This window comes from Tachypleus tridentatus, chromosome 5, assembly GCF_004210375.1.
Source record: "Tachypleus tridentatus isolate NWPU-2018 chromosome 5, ASM421037v1, whole genome shotgun sequence".
In the NCBI taxonomy this organism is placed as follows: Eukaryota; Metazoa; Arthropoda; class Merostomata; order Xiphosura; family Limulidae; genus Tachypleus; species Tachypleus tridentatus.
The window spans coordinates 40,322,318-40,340,258 of record NC_134829.1 but is presented as its reverse complement, the minus strand read 5'-3'; the positions used below and the strand labels follow the sequence as shown (position 1 = coordinate 40,340,258).

The 17,941-nt window shown below is 29.4% G+C and overlaps 1 protein-coding gene across 2 annotated transcripts; it reads left to right on the top strand.

Moving 5' to 3' along the window:
• The first annotated feature begins 217 nt into the window (after window positions 1-217).
• Window positions 218-17,666, top strand: LOC143250985 (vesicle-associated membrane protein-associated protein A-like). Of its 2 annotated transcripts, XM_076502246.1 has the most exons (7): window positions 226-480; window positions 2,926-3,078; window positions 5,933-6,036; window positions 6,899-6,979; window positions 12,000-12,089; window positions 14,453-14,551; window positions 15,469-17,666. In XM_076502246.1, the coding sequence occupies exons 1-7, from the start codon at window positions 423-425 to the stop codon at window positions 15,685-15,687; spliced, it is 804 nt and encodes a 267-aa protein (XP_076358361.1). In that variant the 5' UTR covers window positions 226-422; the 3' UTR covers window positions 15,688-17,666. The 2 variants fall into 2 exon arrangements, with proteins under 2 accessions (XP_076358362.1, XP_076358361.1); XM_076502247.1 differs by lacking the exon at window positions 12,000-12,089 and having other exon boundaries at window positions 218-480.
• The last annotated feature ends 275 nt before the right edge of the window (window positions 17,667-17,941 follow it).

The following is a 17,941-nucleotide window of genomic DNA, read 5'->3' as shown; positions in this document are numbered from 1 at the left end:
GCATTCAAATACTTCATAAAAGTAATGAAGCCAATTTTACGGAGATAACTAAGTTCCATATTACGTTTGGTCTGTATAAGGCATTGTTATACCATAATAATAATAAGACAAACATATATTTTTCATTGAATAATGAACATATTATTTAGTTATACCATAATAATAATAAGATAAACATATATTTTTCATTGAATAATGAAGATATTATTTAGAAGAAAAAACGACGCATGCGCAATTTTGATAAACGTAGATAGAGGATAACCGTGCAGAAATAGGATTTGTAGGAATTTGGCTGAATTTATACAGGAAACTATCAGTTATAAGGATAGCTTCAATAGTTTATAGTATTGTTATTTGAAATATTAATTTTAAAGCATTTTTTCGTTCGTTAGTTTAATTAGCTGTAAACTATTTTATGCGTAATGCCTAAATTAGAGCAAATTTTGCATCTGGAACCTAATTCAGAGTTGCATTTTAAAGGTAAACCGCAATAACCTAGCTACTAGAACTACTAAAACTTAGTAGACCTGTAATTTTGAGTGCAAAAACTAACATCATTTTCCTACATAAATTACAGTATTTCAGTTTAAATATTACCATAAGGCATGGGAATGATATTTTTATACAAATTTGGTTGAGTAGGCTAAGACTTAAGACTAAGCGAATTCAATTTTCAAAAGCCGCATCCTTCCGAGAGGTAATGTTGTGTATTGAAGTTTGATTTCGCTAGTTCAGGCTGAAAGTAATAACACTTTCAACAACCCATGAACATTACATTAGAATATAAAGTAGTGTGGTTTTGAAACACTAAATTTTGGAGCTTGATATACATAGTTTAGACTTCAGACCTTAAATATACTGTTAATTAATGCTTATAAGTTGCTGTAACTTTGGTGAAAAATAGACAGCGTAACCAAACTGGCAAATAAATACTTTTATGTATCACGAAGTATATCAGCTCTTGAAGTGATGATTGTGGTATCATAAATATATTTAGATGAATGGAAAAAGGTTGGAACATTTAGTAACATGATAAAACGACTGTAAATCACAACTAACTTATAACTCAATAAAAATATCAGTAATTTAAAGTTAATCTTTTAGCATTTTTTAAATTCTGGTTAAATTGGGTTTATAATTTTTTAATACACACATCTACAGACTTGTTCAGTAGTTATAACTATCATGCTTACAACAACCTGAAGAACCTTGAGAAAGTTCTGTATTATAGAAATCTGGAAATATTTTGTTCTTGTTTAGAAAAAGCATTAATATGGAAAAGAAAGAAAAAGGATTTATAATTTGAATACCTTGTTTGTAATGTTTTTAAATTTGCTGATTATAATAAGATTCTTGGAGAACCTGATGATGTTTCCACTATTCAAACATAACTTGAGTGTTTTAATAATTGTGGAGAATGAGTTTTAATACTAAGAAGTTATGCACCTGGAGCTTGGAGGTTTGGAAAGGATCTGTTTATTGTATGAGAGGAGAATTTGTGTTTTGGGAAAAAAAGAGGATTTAGGTACATTTGTTAACCCTGAAAGTCTTATGACAAGTGTTAAACTGTGGTGAAGAGAGCAAATAGAAGGATTCTTGGTTGTTTTTATGGAAATGTTGAAATTAAAAGCAATGAGGCTGTTGTAATCTTATATAAAACTACTCGATTACTGTTTTACAAGATCCATAAAATTTTGGAGATAAGCTGCTAGATTTAAATGCAAGATTAATTTCTCATGAATGTATGAAAACTAGTAGAGACATGGTTTAGGTGTGCAAAATCGTTCGAGTTTTGGCAGTTTATTTGATAGTTTCTGACTATGATTATTGCTTATATGTCACTAAAACTGAAATTAAATAAAACCTAACATTTTGATTTGATTGTTTTTTGATTTATAATTCCACACATTAACATTATTTAATTCTGCTTTAAGCAGCATCAAAACTCATAAAATTGGATACTGTAGACATTAATGTTTCATTTTATCTATAATTTTGTTTTAGTATTACACACTCTAATTGCTGTGATCACTGACAATTTTGCTATTTATGCAAAAAATAATTTAGATAGATTTTTAAAAGTTAAACACATTTCATTGTATATGATCAAGTTTTGAAAATTATTAACAAAACATTTTGAGTGCATACTTTACAGTTTGGTCAACCAGAACATGACATTCATGGTGGTGCACCATTAGTGTTCTTGTAATGCATTAGGATATGAAGGTAATTGTCACTAATTGAAAAACTTGAAATTCTTTGGGGCAGGATCAGAGTAACTGTTTCTATGAGATTTTTTTACTTTTTATTAACTATATTTTTATGTGCCAGTAATAACTAGTATGGGGAATCTATATACCCAATTTGATTTCACTACTTATTAAGATCTCTGTCAGCCTACCCTCAAATTAAAATTCTTTAAGGCATGATTACAGTAACTTAATCTACGAGATCTTGGGATTGGTCAAAAACATTAAACAAAAGAGTTTATCCTACTTAGTCCTAAACTGTAACTAAACCTCAAATTGGTTAAGAGATGACGGAGCTACAAGCTAAAACTTTGTACTTGAAAAACGAATCAGGGCCATTCTATAAAAATACAAGTGACTGCTAGTGATTGCATAATACTCATTACAGCAAGGTTTAAATACTTTTAAAGGATATAAGAAATAGCTTCAGTAGTGTGGAGACAATTTCTAGCAAAGTTAGAACTCAGATCAGTATATAGGCAAGTTTCCATTTTTATCCCTTGATTAATGTTACTTGTAAGATTTAATAAATTTTCATGGTTCGTGATATCAAGTTTTCAAGTAAAGTATGCTTAATTTTTACTTAAGGAAGTTTTGAAAAAAAAATGTAGTTAGATGCCCAAGATTAGGAAAATGCAGCTCTTTTTATAGAAAGTGATTTTTTTTTCCATCATAGGACCTTTCACAGATGTTGTCACCTCTCATTTAAAACTGTACAACCCATCAGAGCACCGGGTGTGCTTCAAAGTGAAGACGACAGCTCCAAAGAGATACTGTGTGCGACCAAATAGTGGATTTATAGAACCAAAACAAACTCTGCATGTAGCAGGTGAGAACTGATTTACTTTTATAATGTTGGACAGACAATTTAAACTTTGTAGTTAGTTGTAATTGCTCTTAAAAAAAAATAAAAAAATCACATTATAACATTAGAATGAACAGGTGGCAGAGAAACATTTGACCTATTGATGTCACTTTCAGCTATTAAATAAGGAAATAGAAAAATCAAAACCTAATTATATACAAAATAGAAACTACAAAATCAAATTATAGTTCCCAAACTTTAATGTACTTTGACAACATACAGAGATTAAATTCAGGTTTGAAATTTGTGAAAAATAAGTAGTTTTAAGAATGTATTTCTATGGCTTTAAGAATAAAAGTAGTTTTAAGAATGTATTTCCAAGGCTTTAAGAATAAAAGTAGTTTTAGGAATGTATTTCCAAGGCTTTAAGAATAAAAGTAGTTTTAAGAATGTATTTCCAAGGCTTTAAGAATAAAAGTAGTTTCAGGAATGTATTTACAAGGCATTAAGAATAAAAGTAGTTTTAGGAATGTATTTACAAGGCTTTAAAATAAAAGTAGTTTTAAGAATGTATTTACAAGGCTTTAAGAATAAAAGTAGTTTTAAGAATGTATTTACAAGGCTTTAAGAATAAAAGTAGTTTTAGGAATGTATTTACAAGGCATTAAGAATAAAAGTAGTTTCAGGAATGTATTTACAAGGCATTAAGAATAAAAGTAGTTTTAGGAATGTATTTACAAGGCTTTAAAATAAAAGTAGTTTTAAGAATGTATTTACAAGGCTTTAAGAATAAAAGTAGTTTTAAGAATGTATTTACAAGGCTTTAAGAATAAAAGTAGTTTTAGGAATGTATTTCCAAGGCTTTAAGAATAAAAGTAGTTTTCTAAGGCTTTAAGAATAAAAGTAGATTTAGGAATGTATTTACAAGGCTTTAAGAATAAAAGTAGTTTTAAGAATGTATTTCTAAGGCTTTAAGAATAAAAGTAGTTTTAAGAATGTATTTCCAAGGCTTTAAGAATAAAAATGAAAGAATAAGAATTATAATATAAGCCAGTGTAAAAAATCCAGCAAATTTTCACTTTAATACTAAAGTAGCCCAAGAATTAGCAGTAGATGCTAACAACAGCAAGTAAAGAATAAGAAATAGTTTCAGATAGTCTTACTGACTTTGCCGTAACAAAGACAGGGCTGGCAGGTTTAGTGGTAGCAGGAATGGAACCCAAAGTTGTGTAGTTATAAATTACGCCCTCTCTCCTTCTGAACCACCCATTCATGATAGCCAACATATAAAGCAAGATTAAAACAAAAATCACTCATATAACATAGAATTGAGTTTCAGTACTCAGTGTGTAAACACAGATAGCCTATTTTGTAGTTTTGTGTTTAACTGCTAACATTATGGCAAAATATTTATTAGTTGTAGAGTTGAGGTAACAAAAAGTAATAATAATTTGAAATCTTAATTTTCAATTAGTTAATTATTTTCATGAAAGTTGATTTGTTTGTAATTTCAATTAATCGATTGCTGGAGTAACATAAAACTGTAATGATTGAAACAGCTAATTTTGTTTACTTTCACGGCAGTTGATTTAATCATAATTTTGATTAATCAGTTAGAGTAATTGAAAGTAATGATACAGAAAAACACTGATTTACGTATGTTTATTTTCATGAAATTAATCAATTTATCTCTAATTTTGATTAATTAGGTAGTTTGTGATGCTAATCCATTCAGTTACTGCTCACAGATGGTGATTAGTTAATTGTTATAGTTGCTGCTCATAGATAACTGATTAATTAATTGAGTCACCCATTTCTAATTATATTCATATTTGATATCTAAGGTCTCACTCGCGTATTTTAATACTTGTGATAAAGGAAGATATTTTCTGTAAATATACCTAATTTTCTAAGTACTATTTCATTGATAATAAACTTGGATGGGTTTTTGCTAACATTAAATATTGGAATCTAAATATAGCATAGTACTCAAGTAGATCTGATAATTATTAATTATTTTAATTTATATTTGTAAAAAAATTATCTTATTCACATATGAACATATGTTTGTCTTATCTTAGGATGTTTAATAAGTTACATTTACCTCTTCAAAAATCCATGAAATATTTATCTATCATAAAATTAAAATAATAAATAACAGATGATCTGCAGAATTGGCATTCCTGATATGAGTGTGCTACAGAAGATATAACTGTATTAGAGACATTATTTATATTAGATAAAAGAATCTTTAATATTGGCTTATATTCATTATATTACTCATTTTTGCAATGTGTTTGAAGTAATATTAAAATTTATCTTGTGGTGAATTCACTTATTATATATAATGAAAAAATAATAAACTGATAATTGGAGGAAATCTCATTGTTTCATTAAATCTGTATTTCTTTTTTACAAAATTGTAAAGATATGTTTCTCAAACTTTTCTTTTAAATTGAATTTGCCATGTAGTCATTTTTAATATTTTTTTTTCACAAAGGTGTTCTAACACTCAGATAGAAGAACAATTATGTATTTTTTATTGGGGTTACTGTATTCTGGAACAAGTGGATGCATCTTTTTTTATTCTTTTTATTATTCAATATGAAACCAAAAGTTTATTATAAATTCCCATTAAAACCATAGCTTTATTATTAATTTATCAGATATTTCAAAACAAAGTTAGACTCTGAACTTTTCTTTTTTTTATAAAATTTACAAATTTTCAGTTTTACATTGTCTGACCACTTCTTACAGAATTGTTCTGACGTGATTGTACAATATACGTAATTCAAGAAAAGTCTTGTTATTAAAAAACATTGTAAAAAAACTAATTACCTGCAATATATTTATTTACAATTTTTACAACTATTGATAGTTATGCTTCAGCCATTTGAGTATGATCCATCTGAAAAAAATAAACACAAGTTCATGGTTCAGACAATGATTGTCCCAGATGGCAATGTCAGCCTTGAAACTCTGGTATGTTCCTTTTTTGTTTGGAAGTATTTTAAAGTTTCACAGTGTTCTAATTTTTTCATTTTCATGTCAGAAAGTTGGAACATTAAGACTTGTATTAAATTAGAATGTAGTATACATTTGGAGATATATAAATTAGCCACTTGCAGTCAATAAATCATCATCATAAATTACGTTTTCGTCAACAATGATGTGAAGTTTGATTTGTCAGCTTGCTAAATCAAAACTTGAATAATATTTTTGTGATGTTGTAGGTTTAGCTTATTTTTGGACAGTAACTGATATAATTTCATGTGTACTTAATGTTAAGTAATAAATATTTACTAAAGTATTATTATTATTCTGAGCCACTTCACTCTGAAAGATAATGACCTGTGGGGCAAGGGAGGGGGGCTTATGAAAGTTACTAGTTTTAGTAGGGTCAATCAGAAATTGATCTGCTTTTTTTGATGTTTATGTTGTGTTAAAATCAATATCTCAGGATCCTTTGAAGTAGTCAATTGACAGGCCACTGACGAGCCACAAAACATTTTTTTAAGCTAAAGGTTTAAAAAATTTCAGAAATTTGTAAACTCCTCAAATGGAGTGGTGAACAAGCCTAATGGGATGAGCATAAGGTTGGCTTCAAATCAGTTTTCATCCATTTTAATAATCTATATGAGTTCAGTCAGTGTGACCAAACTTAGATCAATTATCTTGTGATTATATAGAAGTCTTTTATGATGATACATTTTATACATATCCTTTGGAGATTTTGTGAAGTGTTTATGTTTAAGTCATAAATTCACTTAAATTTTTAGAAGTGCTGTTATTTATGTAACCCATCAGTTAGAAACTGTGAAACATATTTTATTTGTTGTTTTAGTGGAAAGATGCAAACATGGAAAACCTTATGGATTCCAAGTTAAAATGTGTGTTTGACCTTCCTCCAGACATAGCTCCTCCGGTGAGTTTCATAAACCACATCTGATTCTTTTACTGCATCAACCCTTTCGAGCATGCTTCTGACACTTCTGCATGTGTATTAATAAAAATTAACTTGAAAACCAAACTATATCTGAAATATTGATACTTGAGACATAAAGCTTGCCATTACATTTTTTTTTTCTTATTTATATTTTTTTGTAATTTTACAATTTGTAATGAAATAAAAATTGTTTGCTTTTGCATATGCTTGTAACTGTTGGCCTAAAAGCCAGTGTTATACATGCTTATTGGCAAAATACAACCAAAAACTAATATTGATATATGTTAGTTCATTTTACTGAAAGAAATTGTGCAATAAATTGTATTATATTTCTTTAAATAGAAAATATTTATCTTATAAAACTAACCTCTTATTTTGTATAGAGATTGTGTAGCTCTTTCAAAAAGAACCACACTAAGCTCTAAGCTTGTACTCAAAGTGCACAGTAAGATACCATTAGTTTCAAATTAGAAACAGGAGTTTTTGTAAAGTAAAAAATAACTGTCAGAGTATTTACTTCACAAATATATGTATATATATAAATATAAAATAGTACAGTATTGTGAAGTATTGTTAGATTATATAAAAGGATGTGATCGTATAAAGCTTCTAACACGACTAGATGTATAATACGTGTGGAAAAAAGGTAGCTGTATGGTAGATAATATCAAGAAATAAAAAATATATATATTTTCTGTAAATATATTAATGATTCTGTTAATTTTAGAAGCATGCAAGTTGCAAAGAAAATTCAGTAAATTGACTTTACAGTGTTTGGATATCAACTTCAAATCTTCACTGTTTTCAAACTGTTTAAGGCAGGAATTACCAACAATTATGTACAAATGCCATAAATTTACAGCTTGTTTTTTATGCTGATAAGTTGGACCTGCATAGGTCAAAAATTTAACTTTTCAAAATAAAAATTACATTGTGGGTTAGGAGGCAGAAATCTGAATTAGGTTAGCAGTTTGTATTTTTAGTAAAATTAATAAAATCAATATCAAAATGATACTGTAAATCTGAATGTTTTACTTGTTTTAGTAAACATGTTCACTCTTTCAGCCATGGGGGTATTATAATGTGATAGTCAATCTCACTATTTGTTGGTAAAAGAGTAGCCCAGGAGTTGGCAGTGGGTGGTGATGACAAGCTACTTTCCCTCTTATCTTACACTTCTAAATTTAGGATGGCTAGCTCATATAGCCCTTGAGTGGCTTTGCGTGAAATTTGAAACAAACCAAACATAACTTGATAAATCCTGTGTTGGCCTTGTAGCTTTAAAATATGTACTTTAAAACATAAATCTGGCACTTAAACAGAATGTTCCAAACTGATATAATTAGTCTGGATTCTTAACTAGCTATAAATAGCTTAAACAAATTACTTTACTGCTAGGAACAATGACTTTACTTTTCCATACATCAAGCTTTTCTTCTCAACTATCATATTTAACCACCAATATAAACTACCTCTAAATTCCTGCCATTGTAATGTGTTCTTTCTATCTAATATTAACAACAAATAATTTGCTTGAAATGTATGAAAAGATAATAGGGGGATCTCCAGTGGATTCAGGAAATTTATTGATATCTGAACAACTTGAGGAGATGGATGATTCAAAGTTTTTATTCTTGCTTGTCAGTATGTGTAGTTAGCATTTGTACTGGGTCACAAGCCTTAGCAGTGCTAATAATAATCTAGCTTATTAATGCTAGATTATTGTGAAAGATAGACTTTGAAGAGCAAATGTATTGTGTGACACAGAAGATAAAAAATTGTCTAATTTTCTCTTTTAAAATTAAGAAATTGAAACATATATAATATTAATATTTGAATGTAACCCTGTACAAAACTGTAATATGTACTTTGATGTTGCTGTGCACATACGGTTGGAGAACAATTTTGTATGAAACATTTTCACTTATCACTATCACACATCATTTGATTTTTGAAAGTTACTTTATATAATTTGTATTACTGTGTTGGATTAAGTTTTTTTATTTGTTATTTCATTTTGTATTACTCCCATATATTTCAGCAGTGTGTTTATTATTATATTAATAGAAATTTTGGTGTTTGTAGAATATATAATATTATTTTTATTTGCCTGAGCTGTTTATCAATGGCTCAGGTACAGTCCAAGACAAACGTATTAATACTCTATGTGCCCTCTAGTGGCACAGCGGTATGTCTGCAGACTTACTTCACTAGAATCCAGGTTTCGATACTCATGGTAGGCAGAGTACAGATTGTCTAGTTTTGTGCTTATTTCCAAACAGACACCCTATGTTTATTATCCTATAAAGGAAGGTAACAAATTAAGTACAAGTGTGTTGTAAACTTTTATCTCTTTATTCACTGTATAAAAATACACTATGGAAAACTTATTTCAATCAAAGTATTTATTCAAAACAAAAATATTGGTATCCTTAACTTATTATTTCACATAACCTCCTTTCACCTTTATTCCAGCTTTCAGACATTTATGATAACCCCCAATCATTTTATTACATATTTTTATAAGAAATTTCAGCTCATTTTTTGTTTTGTATCTCCTTCAGTTCATACAAATTAAAAATACAGCATTTGGCTACAGCTTTTTTTGAGATCAGCCCAAGTATTTTTTTATTGATTGTGAAGGCCATTCAAGAACTTTTTTGATTTATTCAATAATTCAGGAGTTGAATTGTCTGTATTTTTTGGTTGACTACTTCTGTGTTTAATTATAGGTACAAGGTCTTATCCCCCCCCTTCCTTTCATTTTTTCCAGACATGCTGTGGTCCATTTCTGATAGGGCACTTACCTTTGCTCACATTTTTAGCTATTGTTGTCCAGTTCTGCCCTCTGTGTACTTTTTTACTTATATCACAAGCCTTCTGCTCCACCTGCTGTTGGAATTGAATGTTTCCAAGATGTCTGTTATATATAAATCATTATATATTACTTATCCATCCACAGAAGAATGACACATCATGCATGAGACTTCCTCTATATGCCTCTACCAAACTATCACTTATTGTTTGGCAGTGTTTGTGCTTAAAAGAATTCTTTTTCATTTGTTAAAAGCTCCATTTTATAATTTATTATGTTACATGTTATGATTTCAAATACCCTGAAATTTTAATTTTAATTTAGAAGTTAATTGAATGTCGATACTTATCAAATTTATGATATTTGCTAACAAGATTTATACACACAATTTTCTTTCTTAACACAGATATATTTTAATATACAAACAACAATACAATTTATAATAATGGTTAATACATAGTTATTACAAATAATGAATATATACTAAAGTTTTACAAACTTTCAAACAATACTAAGTCTTCTATCTGATCACATGAGTTACTGATGAAAATATCTAATGCCCTTGTAGAAATAGTCAAATATCTGTAGTTTTTTGATTGATAAGTGTTTATTCACCATTGTAACTTCTGAGGTTTATAATATACTAACTGTAGCAAATCAACAATATATAGTTATATGTATACATATACACATCCATACATAAAGTGACTTGGCATTTTATAAACCTAGGTGAAATTATCTAAAGTTCAGTTGGTGACAATACTGGTAGTCATTGGTATTTTATGTACACATACAGTACATTGTTGATTTTTACTGTTGACAATCTTTTATAAATATAGAGAATAGATGGGAGTTTCTCAATACACATTTAGCACTACAAGTTACATGCATTTCTAAATATATATTTAACTAAAACCAACGTACCACCAATGTGCATCTTAGCACTAACAAAGGAGTGACATGTCAATTTGCAGTTTGCACTTTTGATTGGGAGATCTTATCCATCCAAGTACATGGATGTCAATACCCTGTGGCTGTGTTTTAGATTTAGAGTAGAACCAATCAGTGTAAGTCCTCATGCATTTTTTATGGTTGTGTATATTATTCCCTCAATTATACTGCTGTGTTGTGGGGCCCAGTGGAGGTGTATAAATCTTCAATGTTCAGGTGCCTTTGTACAGTTTTTCATCCATGTGCCTGATGCATCTAAATCTAAGTTCTGGGCTCTTATCTAAAATAGTTGTTTAGTTGCTCAGATAATTATCCTACTTTCTGTAATTTTCTTGGACATCCTGTTCCTTCAAGTGTTTTAGTTGAATTTGTTTCATGTTACTTCTAGATTATTGCTGTGATCGTAGATTTTTGTACTCCATATTTCTCTGATGCTGCTCTGTATAGACTTCCTTTATTGTAGTCTGTTATAATTGCTTTTATCAAGCACGAATCCAACTCCTCAGTTGTGACCATCATTTGGTTTTTTTGCTACAATGCTCTCTTTCAAGAGATGTTACCAGTCATTGGCTGTTTTTTTAAATATTGAGCAATGTGTATTTCACATTCTCTTTAATTATGTTGTGTTGAATGTAGGGTTCCAGTACTTTTGTTTTAAGTTGTATCTTAGATATATTAATTTCTGATCAAAGTGAGCTACCTATATAGATCAGAACTTGAAACCAGTGTAGTAAGACAGTATAGCTAAGTAGATTTACTGCTCTTACTTATGACTAGGATGTATTGTTTCATCAGTTAGATACTTTTTCTGTTAGAAATCTTTTCAGCTGTAATCCTAATAATGTACTGTAGTTCATCCTAGTTGGGAGACTTAGATTATTCCTACATCCATGATAAGTTGTAAGTACAAAATAGTATTTATAATAAAAACAGACATATTAAACATTCTAACCAATGTTGTTGGTGAAAATAACTTTAGAAGAAGGAATATAACATAATTTATACAGTTTACAAAACACACACACCCTAGGAGTTAGCTTCATTTTCCATTAAAAAAAAAGAAGCTATTTATGGTTGGAAACCTATGTATGTGGAAAGCTATGTATGTGGAAAGCTATGTATGTGGAAAGCTATGTATGTGGAAAGCTATGTATGTGGAAAGCTATGTATGTGGAAAGCTATGCTATTTACTAAATGTCCTCAAGTACTAAACATTGTTGTGTATAATTACAGAATAACCTAGATTCCAATACAGGGCATGTGGAAGACAAAACCCCATTGATTATACCACCCACTGACCCAGTACCTAAGCCCTCCCCTAAGGTAAGTCACCATGTCCTTACCTTACAATCATGTTAGAAGATCTGCCTGAAGGTTGAAAATCTTTTTGGTGTAGATAGAAAGCCATCTAGTATACAGTTTCTAAACAAGGGTCCACAAAGACATTTGGAAGGGTCATTAAGAACCCAGTAACTTTTTTATATACTTGCTAATATAGTCTAGTTTTTTAGTATTTTCACCATACCTGTACTGAGTTTATTCCACTATGTGTACAGAATTAGTTGGGAGTTTTGAGGACTTTTCTTATGTCAAAAGAATTTACAGAATTCATAAAGTTGAGAACACGTGTAGTTAGATATCAGTTAAATAATTCAATATTTATCCATAACACAGTGAGTGATGTGAGCACTTACCAGTTTCTGGTATTTATAATTACTAATACAATAATCTGTTTATCAAACAGTTTAGATGATAGAATTTTTTCAGCTTGTTACTTTATAAAATGTTAAATTGAAGTTGTTTTTTAATGCATTTGTAAATCTGTCAAAGCAACTCAGAGGCTTCACTTAAGAAGTAATTTTGAAAAATGTAATAAAATGAATCATTTTCTCTAAATATGCAATATTTTGTTGAGTTTTAAATTTTCATGAGCTCTAATATCTTTGTAAAGTATACATTAGATTTAGTAGTTTATTACATAGCAATTAAATGGCAAAAATAGTTGAGGACAGTAATTAATTTGTGATTAATATTATTAATGTACTATCACTAATTATAATTCAAAAGTTTTATTGAAAGAAATTTTAACACTAACTGCATTCTTTGCTTTTTTCCACTAATCATCTAACCATCCATTTAAAAAATGATTAGCATAAGATACATGCAAGATCTCACGAGGTTTGATTGTTTATTTTGTATGGTGGGTAAATCTGTGTGATTAAGTATCAGACTGTCAAGAGTCTTTACTCTGAGCTCTGAAGGTTTATTCATGCTATTTACAATACAGTTTTTAGGCTTTCAAAACGAGATACATTATGATTATAAAAAGATCAAATGACCCAAGTGCTTTCACAGAAATGGTAAACCTTTATCAAAGTTATATTGTCATTTAAATTACAAATAAAAATAATTAGGTCACTTGTATCTCTAGTAGTATGTTGGTAAGCTGTGACTCTGTGATTAGCTCTAATAACATAGATGTTATCTTATATTCAGTGAATATTCTTGAGGAGGTATATGTCATGTCCGTATATTCTTTCTTTTTTAAATACAGTTCATTATTTTCCATCATAATATCAAAATGCATACTTTTGTTGTCATGTTTCGGTAATTACAAAACAACTGTTCTTTATGTTACTTTGGTGACATTTTTGCTCTAAGTTCATTTTGCAGCTTACTCACTTAAACAAGTTCTTTTTTTTAATGATTGATTACACTATGTAACAAAATTTTTACTTGTTCCTGGACAGAAAGTGTTATTTCCCAATTGCTTATGCCTAAAGTAAGTTGAAAAGACTTATTTTTCTCTTTAAACTTTGCTTTTGTGACCTGGGAGCGTATAATGAAAACTTGATGGGAGACTATATTTGGGGGCTGATATGTGAGAGTTATTTACATTACAGTCGCAAATCTCGAAAAACTACTCACTTCTAAACATTTTTGTATAACTTTAGTATAAATACATGTAAGTTTTGATTCACGTGTTGTTTTATTCAGACCTTATGTAAAAGAAAATGTGCAAATTTACCCGTTTTTACGTAGAAAATAGATTAATTTCTAAATTGCATTATTCAGGTCACAAAAGCAAATTTTGAAGGGAATAATGGCCATTTTCTGTACTTTTACAACATAACACAATTAAGAAATAACACATACTATCCAGGAAATTTGTGTTACATAGAGTTATTAAGTAGTTATTTAGTCTTAAAAATGTATATATATATGTGCATATTTTTAACATAATAATGTTTGAAAATGTTATTCTTGCAATTGAAACTTAAGTGCATACACACTTGTGTTGTTTTGATAATTGTTTGGGGTGCAAATGATGACCAACAGTGTGCTGTTACAGAAATGAAGAATTCCATGTTATTACAGATGGGCAAAGTATGATTAACATTTATTGGATGCTCACTTCTGTAATAGTTATAATGACAGACAACTGTTAGTTGTGTGAAAAAGTAAAGATATTTATATACTTTTTCAACAGAACACATTAATAATTGGCAGGCAACAGAATACATAACTTGATAAGCTGACAGTTGTAGGTACCAGATTTTGTTATTTATTGAAAACTATGTTTTTATCCAGTGGTACAACCATAGAAACTAGAATGTACGAATGGTTTCATTGTTCGCATACTAACAGTTTGCCAAAGATAGTTTTGCTCTTGTTTCTTTTGACAGGCAAGTAACACTGATCAAGAATTAAAGAAGTTGCAAGAGGAATGTAAACGGTTGAAGGATGAGCTGGCTGAACTGCAACAGGCCAACAGTAAACTTAAGGTAACTACAAGTTGTAGATCTGAAGGAATGTTGTTCAAGTCAGTGTAAAGTGATGTTGATCTAGTAAACAGTTTAAGAAGCAGATTTATGTAATGATTACTAACACTTCTTACTAGTGAATATTATCAACATATATTGTTGTGTTATGTATATAATGTAATTTTAATGGAATATGCAGTTAGAGGGATATTGTGAAAAAAGTAGTAAACAGTTTCGAGTGTAGTCTGAGAAAGATATTTAAAGCAATTTTTAAAAGTTTCATGTTTTGTACATTGTCACTTCACTCAAGTTTGTTTCAACTAACACATAACACAAGTGTATCAAAGTAACAGAAGCCAGTGCTTAATAGTACACTATAAATATTTAAAAATGATGCAGTCCTCTCCTGTCTCAAAATACAGGAACAAACTTTTTGTTTTATTTAATAATTTACTGTATAAAGGCAAAATACAGTGAGACTGAAACAATCTTAAAACCCTACAAGTTTCGATGTCTTACTGCATTGTCATCAAATAACCCATTTTGATGTCAAAATGTGTGGAGTGTACGAGACTGTTCTCAGTCCTGTGTCACTTTGTAGAGTAAATTATTAAATAAAACAAACTTTTTTATTTTGAGACTGTCTCATTCGTAAATATTTGTTGCATATTATTAAACACTGACGTTTTTCTTCATACATTGAAAACTTAGACAACAAGTGTCGTCCTAATCTTAATGAATAAGTATATTTTGTGCAATTAGTCATCTTATTGGTTTAGTATATGTAATGCAGGCAAAACAAAATAATGTCTGTAGAAAAATACACTTGTATGTAGAATAAATTTTCTGTGAAGCTTAACTTCACAGTTAAGCTAAATACTTGCTAAACATACATGTATAAGACTCTCAAGATTAATACACCACGTATAAATTCACAGGAAGAAGGTCTGAGACTGCGGATGACCCGAGGAACAACAGAATCTCTGTACGCTAATAAGAAGCCTGATGCTTTTCAGAATGACAAAATAAAGTCAACTAGCACCATTCTTCCCTCGACAGGATCACAGGATCTTCAACAACAGCCTCCTGTGGTCTTTATAGCTCTCATTGTGGCTGCTTGCATACTGGGGTTCTTAATGGGCAAGTTCATAGTCTAAAGTTCACTCACAAAGCAACTAAGCCACCTGCCCTTCCACCGTACATTGTTTTGCAAGTCTAATGAACTCTGAGGCTGACTGCTATGAAAACTGTTTTCTGTATTATTAAAGTGACTAAAGGGGAACAGACATTGTTGCTGAGATGGTGCTATGTAAACACACTCAGTCTTGATGAAAAGTAAATTAAATTACAAACAGTTGTTAATTTATTAGAAGTAAAACTTTAATTACATAGCTATTTAATATGGCAGCTAATAGTCACTGAAGTATTTCCTTATTCCTACATATAAACACACACACACACACACACACACACACACTTGTTTTACTCTGAAGTATAAACAACATTAATGTCCAAGGTGAAAGTAATTAACATTTTTTTTTTTTTTACATTAGTGCTGATTGAAGCACCATTTTGTTTGCAGAATGGTTAGCATTTTATTAAACTACTGTATATGTTTTTAAATACTAAACTTCTAGGATGTCAGGTTAAACAGTAAAGTAATAATGTTTTTGTTTGATCTAAAGAGGTAGCATACTCTGATAGGAATTTCTTATTAATGTCAAATAAACACAAAGTAGGGTAAAACCTTATTTGATTTTGTAGCTTGAATATTTGAAATGTTCAGTCATACAAAAGCATATAAACAGAAATTTTTATCTTTTATTTTAAAATGTTAAACCCACTCCAAGGTGTAACTTTTTGAAGTGAAATGTTCATCATTTAAGTTATAATTTTATTAAAATGCTGAAAACATCTGATTTAAACATTGTGTAATATTTGTAATTAATTGCTGCAGATTCTTTAGTAAATCACCACCACAAAAATAATTAGTTTTCATAAATGTATTTACAAATTTCTTTATGTTAAACTACCTTGTTTATGAGTAGTGTAAAACTAAACTTATAAGACTTGTATACTTTCTCACACTTCACATTCTTGTCTATTTGTGATGAAATTTTAGCTTTAAAATAATTAAGCAATTTTGCTAAAGTAAAGCAGGGAAAAAAATTTTTTCTTTGCTAGATTTAGACAGTTTTTAAATAATGACTTGTTAAACAATTAGTTCTTATCAGTTAACTAACGATCTTGACTAGTAAGTGAGAAACAAATAATATAATTATATTTCTTGAATAGTACAAAAATATTAGATATAACTTAATTATATGGCTAGAGGGGCTGGTGGTTGAAGTTAAATATAGGCTATGAGAGTGGTATAAATAATTGTTACAAGTCCTATCCTCCCATCTGATATAGTAGTGGCAGTGAAGTAATTTTTAAACATGTTTTGTAAGATTCATTTTGTGTAAAGATCTTTCTGTTGTGTAAGAAGTACAGCATAATGTTAGTGTAAGAGCTTTATTTCTGTTTAAATAGATGTAATTAGGTCACGAGTGGAATGACATATGTTTGCAGCCTGTCTCTACTACTTTAAAAATAAACTTTCAAAACTGTTCTAAGTTAGCGGTTTGATTTTCATTTTATAAAAAAAAACAATCCTCACAAGAATATGGCTGTTGTTATTAGTGAAATATAACATGTCTTGTAAGAACAGTAAGAGACCATAGAAAAATAGTGGATATTTTTTTTTATCATATAAAGAAAATATGCACTCTAAAAAAAGTGATTATGGACTAAATACGAACTTCAAAAGTAAATGTTAAGTTTCTATTATTTTGTTTTAAAGTTGTGTGTCTGTACATGATGTTAGATGATTTTTTTTTATTATTAATTTCATGCTTAGTAAGATTTGAAACTTGTTGAAATGTGTTCAATGAGCTGATTTGTAGTTCTGAAAGTTGAAATTTCAGAGTCAAGATTATATTTAACTGAAAATACCTACAAGAAATGTATTTGTACACTGGATGTACACATATTGTAGCTTTAAATACAGTGGAAGTTATTAAGAATAACTGTATCATCTTGGAATATTTGCTTACTTATTAAAGAAATCAGTTGATTTGCTTTATTTTATAAATTTGTTATAATTAATAACAGGATTATTTTAACTTGAATGCATGCTTTACAGAATACTTGGCTGGAAAGATGTGTATACATTAGTTTTATTGCAATTTAAAACACCGTGGTTTCCAAAATACTACATATATTTTCTCCAGAATTCATCACTACCTGTGTGCCTAGCTCTCTAGATCTGTTGATCAACCTTGCACTTGCTATATATATTAAAAAAAAAGGTTGTGACATTCTTCACTATTTGCTAGCAGAAAGTTATTCAAGAGCATGAAAGTGGCA